This window comes from Moschus berezovskii, chromosome 14, assembly GCF_049115385.1.
Source record: "Moschus berezovskii isolate FMDL1 chromosome 14, NW_MosBer_1.0, whole genome shotgun sequence".
Lineage (NCBI taxonomy): Eukaryota > Metazoa > Chordata > Mammalia > Artiodactyla > Moschidae > Moschus > Moschus berezovskii.
The window spans coordinates 67,140,167-67,154,052 of NC_142473.1; the positions used below are offsets into that span (position 1 = coordinate 67,140,167).

General features: G+C 49.4%; 1 protein-coding gene across 1 annotated transcript; it reads left to right on the plus strand.

Moving 5' to 3' along the window:
• The first annotated feature begins 331 nt into the window (after positions 1-331).
• On the plus strand, positions 332-13,074 carry RCN1 (reticulocalbin 1). Its single transcript, XM_055423785.2, has 6 exons — positions 332-715; positions 5,224-5,417; positions 6,388-6,566; positions 8,224-8,284; positions 10,834-11,033; positions 11,910-13,074. The coding sequence occupies exons 1-6, from the start codon at positions 462-464 to the stop codon at positions 12,015-12,017; spliced, it is 996 nt and encodes a 331-aa protein (XP_055279760.1). The 5' UTR covers positions 332-461; the 3' UTR covers positions 12,018-13,074.
• The last annotated feature ends 812 nt before the right edge of the window (positions 13,075-13,886 follow it).

Consider the following 13,886-nt stretch of genomic DNA (forward strand, 5'->3'; position numbering starts at 1 on the left):
TCGGGCACTGGAAAGAGAGAGGAGTTTTACCCCGAACATCTGCTGCTTGACAAAGAACTTCCCGGTCTTCTGAGGAGCCCTCCAGGCTCCGGCCCAGGCCGCCTGGGCCCGCCCCTCGCGACGAGATCGCGGGGAGGGGCCCAGCGAAACCCGAGCCCTGCGCCCACCACCCGGGCGGGCGACGTGGCTCGGCGGCTGCGGCCTCCCCCCGCAGCCCGGCGGCCAATGGGCGCGTGAGCGGGGCCGGCCGGCGCTCCCCGGCCCGCCGCCCGGGGCGCGCCCCTCCGCTCCGGCACGGGGCGGGCGCTGGCCGAGGGGCCGGCCCGTCCCCTCCCTCCCGGCGCCGGCCCCGGCCCCAGCCCCGCCGCCGCCGCCGCCGCGCGCGCCCCGAGCCCCCATTCCCGAGCCGCCGCTCGTCGCTCGCTCGGCGCCTTCCCGCGGGCCGCGCTCTCCTCCCGACGATGGCGCGCGGCGGCCGCGCTCGCCACCTGGGGCTGGCCCTGGGGCTGCTGCTGGCGCTGGGGCTGGCGCCTCCGGCGCTGCGGGCCAAGCCCACCGTGCGCAAGGAGCGCGTGGTGCGGCCCGACTCGGACCTGGGCGAGCGGCCGGCCGAGGACAACCAGAGCTTCCAGTACGACCACGAGGCCTTCCTGGGCAAGGAGGACTCCAAGACCTTCGACCAGCTCACCTCGGAGGAGAGCAAGGAGAGGCTGGGGTGAGGCCGCGCGCGGGGACGCCGCAGGTGCCGGCGGGGCCGCGCGGGCCGCCGGCCGCAAAGCGAAAGCGAAATCGGGCGCCGGGACCCGAGGGCGTGGGCCGCGCGGGCCGGGCGGCGGGGCTGAAGCAAAGTTTGCCCGCGGGCGCCGGGACCTTGCGTGGAGATCGCCCGGGGCGGCTTCCCGCGGGGAGGCGAGAACGTGGCAGCGGTCTCCGGAGCCAGGACAGCCAGGGCCCGCCCCCTCCCCCGGGTTGCATCAGAAGGGAGGGGAGGGAGCGTACAAAAGAAGAATTTGTCCACGGTGGCCTTTTAGTGATAGGAGTTCTTCCCCCACCCTCCTGGTTTCTCTCCTCCCATTCCAAGAGGGGAGGCAGGAGACACTGCTAAGGTCTCGAGGATGATCGTTAATGCATAAAAGAGGAAGGGGCAGGCGGAGGCTTGATTCCTGGACTGAGGTGTTCTTGTCTTCTGCTCAGTCGCCCCCATATCTGAAGTAGGGAGTATGAGAATCCTGCTGTTAAGAAGGGAGGGGCATTAGGAGAGAGGGATGGAGGGGTGGGAATGGAAACTGGTCCCTTCGTTTCTGTCTCCAGCATCTTCTGTTGGCAGCAGAGGCACCCCAGTCCTTTGGCAGCCGAGGGCAAAAGGCTGGAGGGTGGTGTGGTGGCAGGTTGTGAATTTCACCCTTGAAGGCAGCTGGGTCAGGAACCAAACCTGCCTCTCCACAGGCCCTGGAGAGACAGTTGAGTGCTGTCAGCGGTTCTCTGGAAACCCTTCCACAGAGGAGTCTACAGCCAGCCTGAGCCCAGATGGAGACCTGCCTGGGGAGGGTCCCAAGAGCCCTGCCTACTGGGCACCAGGCCTCCAGGAATCTGCTTCCCAGGGGTGGAGGGTCCTTCTGCCCTGCCACATAGAAAAAGAACACAGCCGTCCCTGTGTGGATGGGGGCCCCCAAAGGCCAGTGTGATTGGACAGACTGTGAGGCTAAATTACACCTATTGTGTCGGTGCACCGTCTGCCTGCGCTGATAGAAAGGATCTTTGAACTTCAAAGGCACCTCCTAACAATCACGTTTTATTCTGCAGAGAAGTACTTTCTCTTCTAGTTTGAGCCTTAACAATGGGGGCCATTGATGAGTTCAGTCCATTGTATTGCTTTGAGGCACTTGGAGGCTGATTTATTCAGGGGCCCTGGGTGGCAGCCATTTGTCACCAGTGAGGAGGAGAAGAGGTTTGAGGAATTGGAGTAGGGAACTCTAGTTTTCTGTCCTAAAGCTTCCAGTTTAATGCCTTCATCAGGACCAGTAAGCCTAGTGGTGAGAGCAGGACAAGTAAGCCTAGTGGTGATGCATTTGACCCTTGTGTGAAGACCTTAGCTGCATTCATTTACTGATGAAAAACAAATTTGAAAGACTGCTATGTGCTCAGCAGGGTGTTAGATACCTGACAACTACAAAGATAAAACCTTATGCTCTAGGCCATAAAGTACTTACAATCATATGCAGATAAGAGAGATTGGAGCAGATGCTATGCATAATTGCTGTGATGGTGGCATGTAGAAGCCACAGTGATCACATCTAGGAGGAGCCCCCTAAAGCTTCAGGTTGGAGACAGGGGCCTGGGTGGTTGGGATGTCACCTGACCAGGGCTTGTGGCATGACTCGGAGGTCACCAGGTTTACGAACAAGGGAAGGCATTCCTGAAGAGAGAACAGCCTGTTTATAGACAGTTTTAAAATCTGTTCCTTTGGATTCCAGGTATTGGGACAGTAAAGGGACAGGGCAGGAGAAGTGGGAGGTGGGAGTGGCGAGGAGGCCAAGGGCAGGACAGAGGGACCTTTGTGAGGTGGAGATTTGACATTCTTCTGTACATGGTAGAAATGTTATTATCCCAAAATGTATTAGGAAAGTTGGAGTGGCAGTAGGGCAGAGAACATAACCGAGGCACAGATGGGGAGACCAGGGCATGGGGTGGCCGTGAGTGCCTGAATCAGGCACGGCAAGAGGGTGAACCCAGAGCCACGTTGGAGGTGGAACTGGCAGTGCTTGCTCTTGGCTCAGTGTGGCGGGGGCAGGGAGAGGAGGGAGCAATCTAGAGTGGGATCTGGTCTCTGGCCTGAGCCACTGCATGGACACTGCTCACCTACAAAGTAAATCTGGGCTGGGGGCAGGGGCGGGGGCGGGTTGGAAGGTTGGAAATGAAGGGTGGGCGCGGTATGGGATGGGCTGAGTGTGAGAAGTCATCTTTCTGTCCACAGCTCCAAGTCTGGGCTGCAGAGGGGGGAGCGTAGCTGGATCCAGGGAACTTCGTCACCACCGTCTGCGCATAGATTCTGAAAACGTGGCAGATCTAAGGCCCCCAAAGACAAAAAAAAGTAGGGATCCATAGGCTTTGGGCAGTTGCAAACGTGGTGCACAGTCTTAGAAAAAAATATAAATTACTTGACAACATTTAGCATCGGAGTGACTTCACATGCAGACCCCGATTTTTGGTATCTGTTGACACCCATGGCCTGTTATTCCATGTGGAGGTCATTGTCTGGAGCAGAGCTGGGCAGCCTTGTGTGGCAGCTGGTGGGTGATCCCCCGATGCTTCGCTGGCTTCTTTTTTACATTTTTATTTTATTTATTTGGCTGCACTGGGTCTTAGTTGTGGCCTGCGGGGTCTTAGTTCCCTGATCAGGGATCAAACTGAGGGTCCCTGCTTTGGAAGCTCATCAGAGTCTTAGTCACTGGACCACCTGGGACGTCCTGCTTTGCTTACTTCTGTTACCCGTTTGTTGAGTTCTCCATCCATCTGTGTTCGGATTATTGTCCTTAGTGAGGAAAGGTGCACACTGTCTCCTCTAACCCTCCCGACATTCCTTGTAAAGTAGGTGTCCAGTTTACAGATGGAGAAACAGAGACTCAGAGAGTCAAGTCACATGCCCGAGATCACTCAGGCATATGCATCTTGGTGTTCTGATTGTAGCATTTGGTTTATCTACATCATAGCTACCTTTTCCTATAGCTCATGTTTGAGATTTTTAAAGAAGTTAAGATGATTTATGCTTCCAGCAAATATTTATTGAGCTCCTACTATATGTCAGGCTGAGCTGTGTCCTGGATGTTTCTTTGGCATACGTTAGATGCTGTCCTTTCCAAAAAGCAGGTTGTATACTGTCTGACGTCATTTGGTCTTTGCTGGTTTGAGATTCTGCTTCTCAGCTGGCTCTGGATAACTGATGGGCATGTCACCACTTTCAGGACTGGAGCAGTGCCTGGCACATAGTAGGCAGACTAAACATTTGACAGTATTGAAAGAATTCTGCTGTGTTTGGCTGTCATTTCCCGGAAGCAAGATACTTGAGGTTTAATCTTTTAGTCTTGAGACCTGTCAAAATTGCAAGGAAAGGACAAGTTCCTGAGGAGGAGGAACTTGGGCTACCCAGGTTCAGGTAGGGGATGGAGACTTAAGTACTAATGAACTCATTTCCATTTCTCATCAAAGAGTAACTGCCAATTTGAACTTGTGTTCACGGTAAGAAAGTTGGAGTTGATAAAATTCCACCCCAAAGCAAAGAAAACAAATCCCTAATTAGCCTGTATGACCACTTTTCAGGTAAATGAACTACTATGGTAAAATTTTCTTAAACACCGGAAGTAGCTTTGAGGAGTTTTTGAAGTTCCTCTCAGGGCTGGCATCCCCACCTTGGGGCCTCTGGCCTAAGAGATGGACACTGTTGAGTTTCCCAGCTTGACATTTGCTCTGCACAGGGGTATACGGTGCCCTAGTGAAGTCCAGTGGGGAATTGCTGGAACCTGGGTCAGCTGTGAAGCAGGATATGCCAGTGGACGTAGTGGCCTTCACCCTAAGAGCAGGAGGTTGAGGTTCCTGCAGCTGCTCAGGTTTCTTGATTAGGTTCCACAGTGTCAAGGCCCTTTCATCCCTGACATTTTTTGCTTTGTCCGAGATCTGGTCTCCTCCTGCTTTAAGTTTCAAGGTTTTGAATCCAAAGTGGTGAGATAAAGGAAAATTAAAATCTCACTTATTTTTTGTTGGGTTAGTTTAAAGCTAGACTGTTCCATCTTTTGAATTGGGTTTGGAGCCAGAGGACATGGACTCTGACTCCAGTGGTACCAATTACTCCCTCATTACTTTAAAAATGAGGGAGTTAAACTACATCAGGGAAAACTGCTAGGTTTCATCTTACAAATCTGCTCACTCAACTGGTAGTGTCTATCTGCAGAGGACTGTGTAAAACAGGACTCTGAGGTCACATCGAGGTTTATGAGGACAGAACGGCCTGATCCACGAGCGTCTGGTGTCGGCACTGGGTGGGTGGAGAGAGGCATATCATTCCTGGAAAACTTACACTTTAAGGTCCTTTCAAGCATCACCGGGTCATTGATTTCATTTTATCACTTAAGCATTTTAGATTCTGCAGATGTTTGATCTCTTTCTGGATCAGGATCACACAAGCCTTGATAATAGCCTCGTGGGTTGTTTTTTTTTTTTTAACTACAGGAAAATTGTTGATCGAATCGACAGTGATGGAGACGGCTTTGTCACCACCGAGGAGCTGAAAACCTGGATCAAACGGGTGCAGAAAAGGTACATCTATGATAATGTCGCCAAAGTCTGGAAGGATTATGATCGGGACAAAGACGATAAAATTTCCTGGGAAGAATACAAGCAAGCCACCTATGGTTACTACCTAGGTAAGAGGTGCTGCAGGAGCGATTACACAGCTGGGGCCCGAATAACAAGCTTTTTGTGGGAAATTACTCTCTCATCATATCTACCCACTTCGGGGAGATGTCACAATCTGCTGAGTAGAAGAACCTGCTTAAGTAGAACAGTGTAACATCCTGTTTTGCTTACTGACAACACACCGGGCTGCTTACTCTGAGTGAACTTGTAGATGGAAGAGGGTGAGGGTCTACTGAAAAATAAGCTGCTCTCCAACCTGAGCTTATGATCTCAGAGGTATGCCCCGAGAACAAAGCAGAGAGGGAGCGTGTGTGCTGAATTTCAGATAGTGAGGACTGGGTAAACTGGAACAGCCTCAGAAGGCTTCCTGGGGGAGGGTGGTTTGGGAACTGGGCCTTAAAGAATGGATTTGTATCTGGAGAGATGGAGACGAGTGGGGAAGGTGGGTCAGCTGGAGGGACAAAGGTGCAACGATGCCTTCAGCAGTGGGCAAGGTTTGGACATAAGACATGCTTGTTTGGGAGGAGTGATGGAGGGGGTGTACGCCCAGCACGGGGTGCAGACATGCTGGATGGCTGCCTAGTAGAGGCCATATGTAACAGACAGGTCTGCAAGAACCAAAGACACACTCCAGCTAGATTAAGAGAGGTCTTGAAAGGTTTGCAGGAACTTAGAACAGATGGCCCAGGTACAAGGGAGCCTTTGTATGTTCTGTGTCAAAGAATATGATAAGAGTAGGGTACTACAGAGTGAAGCAGGATATTAATATGGTCTCAAGCCTATGTTAAGAAGCCTTTAGGGCCTGGACTGTAGGATGGCCTGGAGGGACAGACACGGGAGGCATTCTGAAATAAAATGTTTCAGAGACTTGACACATCAGGACCTTCTGCCCTTCATATTAAATACCACGGGGTGTGATCTGGAGGGAAACGCTTTCCTTGGAAGCCCAGTGTTCATGTTTCTGCACACATCCTGCAGGAAACCCCACAGAGTTTCAGGATACCTCAGATCATCACACCTTTAAAAAGATGCTGCCACGGGACGAGAGACGGTTCAAGGCTGCAGACCTCAATAGTGACCAGACAGCCACCCGGGAGGAGTTCACTGCCTTTCTGCATCCTGAGGAGTTTGAGCATATGAAGGAAATTGTGGTTTTGGTAAGATATCCAAAGAGCCTGGACTGGGAAAAGACCAAATTGAAAGCACCACCAAAACCTTATCCTTTCTTGCAAAGTGAGAACGTTCTTCAGCCCAAGGGGAACTGGACAAGGACTCTGAAGTGGAATATACTGGCATGCCTGTGTACTCAGGAGATGAGTCAGGGGCAAGGAGCTGCTGTAACAAGTAGCCTCCAATCCCAGCTATTCAACACAATAACTGAAAGTTCTTGCTTATACCGGGTCCAGGGCAGGTGGTCCCCATCAGTGGATCTTCTGGGCGGTTCTCAAGTGCTGGCAGGCCCCCAGGCCATTTCCATCTTGGCCTCCACCGTCCTGTGACTTTGAGGTCATCCTGGCCGATCCCCTGTATTCATCTGATAGACAGAAGAAGAGAAGGGCTGAGGAGAAGGCACGGTATGCCTTTACTGTACTGGCCAGGAAATGACACTTCCCTTCCTTTTACATTCCATGGGCTCCTACATTTGACATGGGCTCCTACACTGACGGTTTAGATGTGTGCCCAGAAAGAGCAGATGGGTTTAGTGAGCAACTAGCTAGCCTCATTTGCCAGCTTTGAGGGAACTAGAATAAGACTCAGAAATGGAATGCACTGGACTGTTAAATCATATGGAAACTTAAAGTCAGACCATGCCTAGGAAGGGTGCTCCCTTTGGAGTGTATTTGCTTTCCATAGTGTCTTGTCGGGCCCCAAGTGTCTTCATTTTCCATGACGTTAAAGCAAATGCCGATCACCTGTTTCTAGGGCAGGCATCCTGAGGCAGTTCCAGTTGTTTTGCTGCTGGGAAACAACCAGCCCTGGACTATTTCCGTTTTCCAGTCTTGGATGGGTTCACTCATGGATGCTTCATGCTTATGACCACAGTGAACCTGAGGACCGGGCAATGGCTCTAAGAATCACTCCTTTAACACCCAACATCCGCTTAGTGATGGCTAATTTCCCAGAAGACAGTGAAGATGGGGAAGTGGATTATGTGCTTCTGGATTGACTCGGTTCTCAGGCTGGCTGTTTTCAGGATGGCTTTGAGTTTCTCTGACAATGGACAGTAGACTCATTTACTTACTTACCCTAGCAAAACAAAAACCTTAGTTTAGAGGCCAGATGTACTAAGTACACAACATAACATTGGGTGGCCAAAACGTTCGTTCGGGATTTTCTGTACGCTGTTACTTATTGGCCACCCAAATGTATTCAAGTCAGATATACTTTTATTTTCCAGGTGTTCACAGTTCCATATTTTTCTGACATCACCTTGGTGTTCATGGTCCAGTTAGCAATGTAACCTACCTTGGTGATCATTTTAGTCCAGTGGTTTTCAAGCTGGATTCCTCACAGTACACAGAGACGATTAGGCAGGAGAGTGGAGGTGGTTAGCCTGGCAGGGCTTCATAATAGAATGTCTGGGCTTACAGGTACCTTCTCATTTGCAGAGAGTGTTCTGCTTTTAAAATCGTAGGCTGGGGGAGGAGGGACAGAAGCCATTGCCTGGTTTTTACAGATCACAAACTAATGCCCAGGGAGGTCAGGAGCCGAGCCAGAAGTCCTCAAGCCATAAAAGCCAGACAAAGGAGGACAGTAGTTGGATTTACTGAGAGCCCGGAGCTATCTTGCATCTCTTCCCCCTTTGCTTCCTAGGAAACTCTGGAAGACATCGACAAGAATGGGGATGGCTTTGTGGATCAGGATGAGTATATTGGTGAGTGCTGGCCTGGGGTCTTGCTCCTCTGTTCCCCGGGCACCAGCCCTCCACCCACGCGTCTGGCTACTCTCCCTCAGACGTCTGTTTCAGCAGCAGCTGCTAGCCTGTTGGTGTCACTCCTGTGACTTCTCAGTGAGAGGGAAGTCACACCAGTCCTAGGGTTGCAGGGTCAATGCACTGCATTGCAGGCAATACAATGCCTCAGGGAAGCATTCCTGGTGAAGAGCCCAGTTCAGCCATTGACCCCACGGCTCTGAGAGGTGCTCATCATCACACTGTAGAGTTTCTCCCTTTGCGAGACGGGACTAGAGATCCCAGAGATGGGAAGGGGTGCTAGAGCGGACAGTCTCAGGGGACAGACTCTACAGCAGACTTTGCCAGCGGGGCCTAGAAACGGAGTAGACAGAGCTGTGGTCAGCAGAACTGTTTACAGGCCCAAGCTGTCTGCAGAAAGGCATTCCTTCTTAGAGAGGTAAATCCTTTTACAGAATGCATAGTCTCCCCACATATGGCTATTTTATGCCTCTGGTTTTTGGTCTTTCATTGGGAGTACTGAAAGGGCTCCACTTGAGCAACATCCAGAAGTGCGTTTGCAGGTAACCGAGCCCTGGTTGAAGGAGGCTCCAGTTAAGCCCCCGAGTCAGAAGCCACTGCTCCTGGTTAGAGCCCTTCCCAGCAGCCCAGGAGCCCTTCCAGCCTGAGGGACTGAAGGAGGCAGCAAGGATATTTCCATTTGATCCTCAGCGGTTGCTGCTTGGGAGGTTTGGCACATGGCTCCAGCTGCAGGCCACCGTCTCAGGATAGCTCTTCTCTTCCCAAGTGTCGGTAAAGTAAAAGCTGGAAAATCGTTTGAGGGGTGGGGTGGATATAGCTTTTGTGCAGATGTTTAATAGAGGCGGTCAGTTACCTTGAATAAAAGCAGCGCCCACGTTGCCATCAGTCCCTGTTTCGTGCTTGTTTAACTCTGCCACCCCAAACACAAGAACAAGCACCTGCTATAAAGAAGAGCAGAGTTTCTTCCAGTCATTCGGAATTATACTGGGTCTGAAGCAGCAAACGCTGTTCTCCTGTGTCTGTGGCAACAGCAGCTCTCGCGTCAGTAACCGAAGCCATCTCGGTGGCATTCCCGCTGTAGAACAGCCAGTGCTGACGGCCCCGTCGGCAGTGCGCACGCGTGTGAGGGGAGTTTCAGAGCCCCGCACACCCAGTGGTGAGGGATTAGACTTGAAGGGAAGGCAGGGTGATAAAGACAACGTAGCTCTTCTGATTTCAAGTGTGTGCTCTCCCTCACTCTCTTCCTGATCCGCACTGAAAAGGTGCATGGCGGGGGGCAAAACTCTTGAGTGACTTTGCCTAAAAGAAACATTTTTTTTGCACCGGACACTGGCAGAGAGGCTGGGGGCATTGTCCTTGAAAACTGAATTCTCAGCGACTTGCTGTCAGAGACCAGGTGCCTTGTCTAGCAAGCTGCTTCCTTTAGGGAGGAGCCTTCTCTACAGGCAGGGACAAGCAGGGACATGGTACAGTGGGAAGAACGCTGGAATTAAGAGTCCTGGCTTCTCCACTTATTAACTGTGACCCTGTGGGAGTCATGTAATCACTCCGTGTAAGCCTATAAGCCTCAGTCTCCTCATCTGTAAAATGGGAAGGCACAGCACCCATGTTTCCAGGATGGTGTGGGTTTACTTGTAGCTGAACCCAGCCAGGCCTTGCTTCTCTTTTTCCTTTATTCACTGTCTACTCTCTCTACCACCTGACGTTTCCAAGCTGTTTCCATCAAAGAGAAATTGCCCACAAGGTATCTCTATTTTCCTAGAAAATCTAATGGCTTAGCAAACAGTGGGTAAGCTTTGCCTTCTTTTTCCTTTTCCCTGCCATGTTGTAAAACAAGGTTATTGATCTGTCTTATAAAATTGCTTTAAGGGTGAAGTAAAATATATGCGAAAGCCCTCTGGGAATGATATAAACAGCAACAGTAATAAACACAGTGGTTAAGACTATGGGTTGGAAGCAGAGTGCTCGTGTTCCTGTATAGTCAACTACATTCTCATGCTAGCTGTGGGTCCTCCTTGGGTTAAGGCTGTGCCTCAGTGTTCTCATCTATAAAGTGGGAATAACAACACCTACTTCACAGGATTGTAATGAAAACTCAAATTTTAAAAAGTATGCATTGTATACAGCATCTGGACCATAGAAAGTGCTGGTATTGGTTATTATTATTAGTTTTCACCTGTAGTTCCAGGCTGGGTTGTAGAGGGCTTTCACAGAAATGTCCCATTTGACCTTGATAATAACCTTTTGAATAATAAATTACTGTCTCCACTTTAGACAAAGCACAGGACTAAGTCAAAGGCCAGAATTCACCTTCTGGCTTCCAAGCACAGTTCTTTCGCTTCCACTCAGTGGCCTTTAGAGTGGATACATCATTGTATTCTTTACCCAAGAGGAGACTGCCCCCCAGGTATCTGGTTAGGTCTCTTGACTGCTGGAGGTCAGGTTTTACCTTCCCATTGGTCTTCATAACCAAGAACTGCCTTCCCTTCTAGCTGATATGTTTTCCCACGAGGAGAGTGGCCCTGAGCCAGATTGGGTGCTGTCAGAACGGGAGCAGTTTAATGAATTCCGGGATCTGAACAAGGACGGGAAGCTGGACAAAGATGAGATTCGTCACTGGATCCTCCCCCAAGACTACGATCATGCACAGGCCGAGGCCAGGCACCTGGTGTACGAGTCAGACAAAAACAAGGTATTTTGCAGTCTTCTGGAACCGTTCCTTGAAGCGAGACAGTTTACATAAGATTGGTTCTGTTTGCTTCTTTGATGTTTGCCTTGGCCCGTGCGGCCGTGCCCTTATTGACCTCTCTCATTCCTGCCCTACGTCTGAGACCTGTGAACTTGGCCGACATCGGGATAACCTGCAGTGAGCTCATTAGGCCGCCAGATGTTCCTATTCCTAGAGAGCCTGTTGTGGGTTGCACTTAGGTTCCGTGACACCTCCTAGGATCGCAGAGCCGGTCACTTTGTTGCTGTAGGCAGGCATGGAGTTAAGAGGTATGCCCTGCATCACCCTAGGACCAGCTTTTCATCCATTCATTCCTTCAGCAGACTCATCAGACATCTGCAGCATGTAAGGCAGAAGGGATCCCGTCACATGAAGGCCCAGGCCTCCTCAGGCCAGCTTACCGTGCCGGCTCCAATGCCAACATCCACTGGTCAATATGCAAATATACAAGATGTAGAAAGAGGTCCTGCCTCTTCCCATTTTGATCACTGCTCCAGATTCTCCGGAGACAGTCAGGTTCTGCAGTCAGGCCATAAAAGGGAAGTAGAATTCTTCAGGGCCTGTTTTGGGAATGCCAGCTCTGCATGTAGACATAACCAGACTCTGGCTTCTGAATTCCTTGAGGACTTTTCCAATATATTTTAGCACAGTGTTTAGAGCAGGAGGCTGTTCCATTTAGGGTTTTGTAGAGCAGTGATGGCAGATGAAAGAGGTACCCAGCAGTTTCTTAATTATGAATTGTAATATTTTAAATGTTGCAGATCAATGAAATAACATGAGTGTCAGGCTGAGCTATTTACTCAGAGTTTCTGTGACAAAGCGCTTTCTTCTCTCCTCTAGGATGAAAAGCTCACTAAAGAGGAGATCTTAGACAACTGGAACATGTTTGTTGGAAGCCAAGCTACCAATTATGGGGAAGACCTCACCAAAAACCACGATGAGCTCTGATGCACACTCACCATAACATGACAGACTGTCATAGCCTTTCTTTTATTGTCCTGGATGGTTGCTACAGTTGTCTCACTTACAGCAGTTATGTCCCCACAGAAAGCAAATTTATCACCTCAGATTGGGGTTAAAATTGTTTTTTACTCAACATTTGCTGGAAAACACTCACCAGTATTCTTTGAGTAACATTTCTCTTCAAGCACATTAAATCTTGGTAAATTGCAATGCTCTATGGGGATACATTACTAAAACATGACTTTTTAGCTTTTTCCATGAAATTTGAACTAAAGAAGAATGAAATTTGAAAAGCCGTATTATTCATAAGTTGGGTAGGTGGGGAGAGGGCAGTAATATGAAGTGACTGCTATGCATTTTAACTGCAGATTATTTTACATTTGCCACTGTTAATAGTTGGTAAGGGAAAATTCTGATTAAGCTTCAGTGATTCTTCCTACACAGGCTTCTTTCAGAGCAAGGCTGATTATTTCAAATTCTTCCTTCTTGACTGTACTCTGAGCTGTTACTGTAAATGGCATATAAACCTCTGTGCATTTTTCTGTATGAACCTGTAATGTGCACAACAGATCCACCCATCTTTGTTTTTTGTCTTTGCTTTTTTTACAATAAGAAGCAATTAAGAAAGATAATGTGAAAAAGAAAGGAATTTTAAAGGTAGGGAGAAAAGATGAATGTCAGGCATTTGAAGAACTATAGGAAAATGGTAAACACTTTATTATACTTGAGAAATTCTTGACATGTAAATGAAGTAGATCTGACCTTTGAAAAAGTGAGTAGAAATCCAGTCCATTTCCTTGCTGACCTCTGCCAGGAATAGAGTGCGGTCCTAGGGAAGCCTGCCCAGTGGAGCTCTAGAATCCATCTCTTCCAGTCCGGTGAATCCACTGCCTTCCAACCTGCCCTGGGACCACTTACACCATGGAGTTGACAAAGTAGTGTTCCAAGCCGCTGGCTAAACTGGAAGAAAGAACTTTTACAGGTTGAAATTCCACCTTATAAGTAGAAAGTGGATGAATAAAGGATCCCTCTGAGGATTGTCTGCTGTGTCCTGTGGTGTTTGACTTCACACGTACCATCTGTGACATTATTCTCTACTGATAGAGAATTTAACAGAGATGAGATGACATAAGTAAGGTTAAAGAAGTTCTGCATTTTAAAAATCCAAATACGAGAATGTTCAGGACATACTCATATTTACTTATTTAATATATACTTCTCTATGATAATTAGAGAAACTACAGGTCATCTTAACTGTAAGACCATTCAGAGAGAAGTTTCAGCTGGAATGAAATCTAGGATTCTTGCAAAGGCATGTTGTTCAGTTGCCAAGTCATGCCTGATGACTCTTTACCACCCCATGAACTGCAGCATGCCAGGCTTCCCTGTCCTTCACTATCTCCCAGTTTGCCCAAGTTCATGTCCATTGTACTGGTGGTGCCATCCAACCATCTCATTCTCTTGTCCCCTTCTGCCTTCCTAGCATCAGGGTCTTTTCCAGTGAGTCACCTCTTTGCATCAGGTGGCCAGAGTATTGGTGCTTCAGCTTCAGCATCAGTCCTTCAAATGAATATTCAGGGTTGGTTTTCTTTAGGATTAACTGGTTTGATCTCCTTGGTATCCAAGGGACTCCCAAGGCCTACCAGGCCCCATAGCATCTGGTCCTTTCCCACCTCATCAGCATCCCTCGGTTTCACCTCCCACAGCAGCCTCACTGACTTTCTGGTCCTCAAACACACCAAATTCATTTCCAAGTTGGGCCCTTTGCACTTGCTGTCCTTTCTCGTTGGGAACCCCCACTGCACACATCCTGGGGTAACTCACATGATTCCTCAAAGGGGACCTTCCTGACTC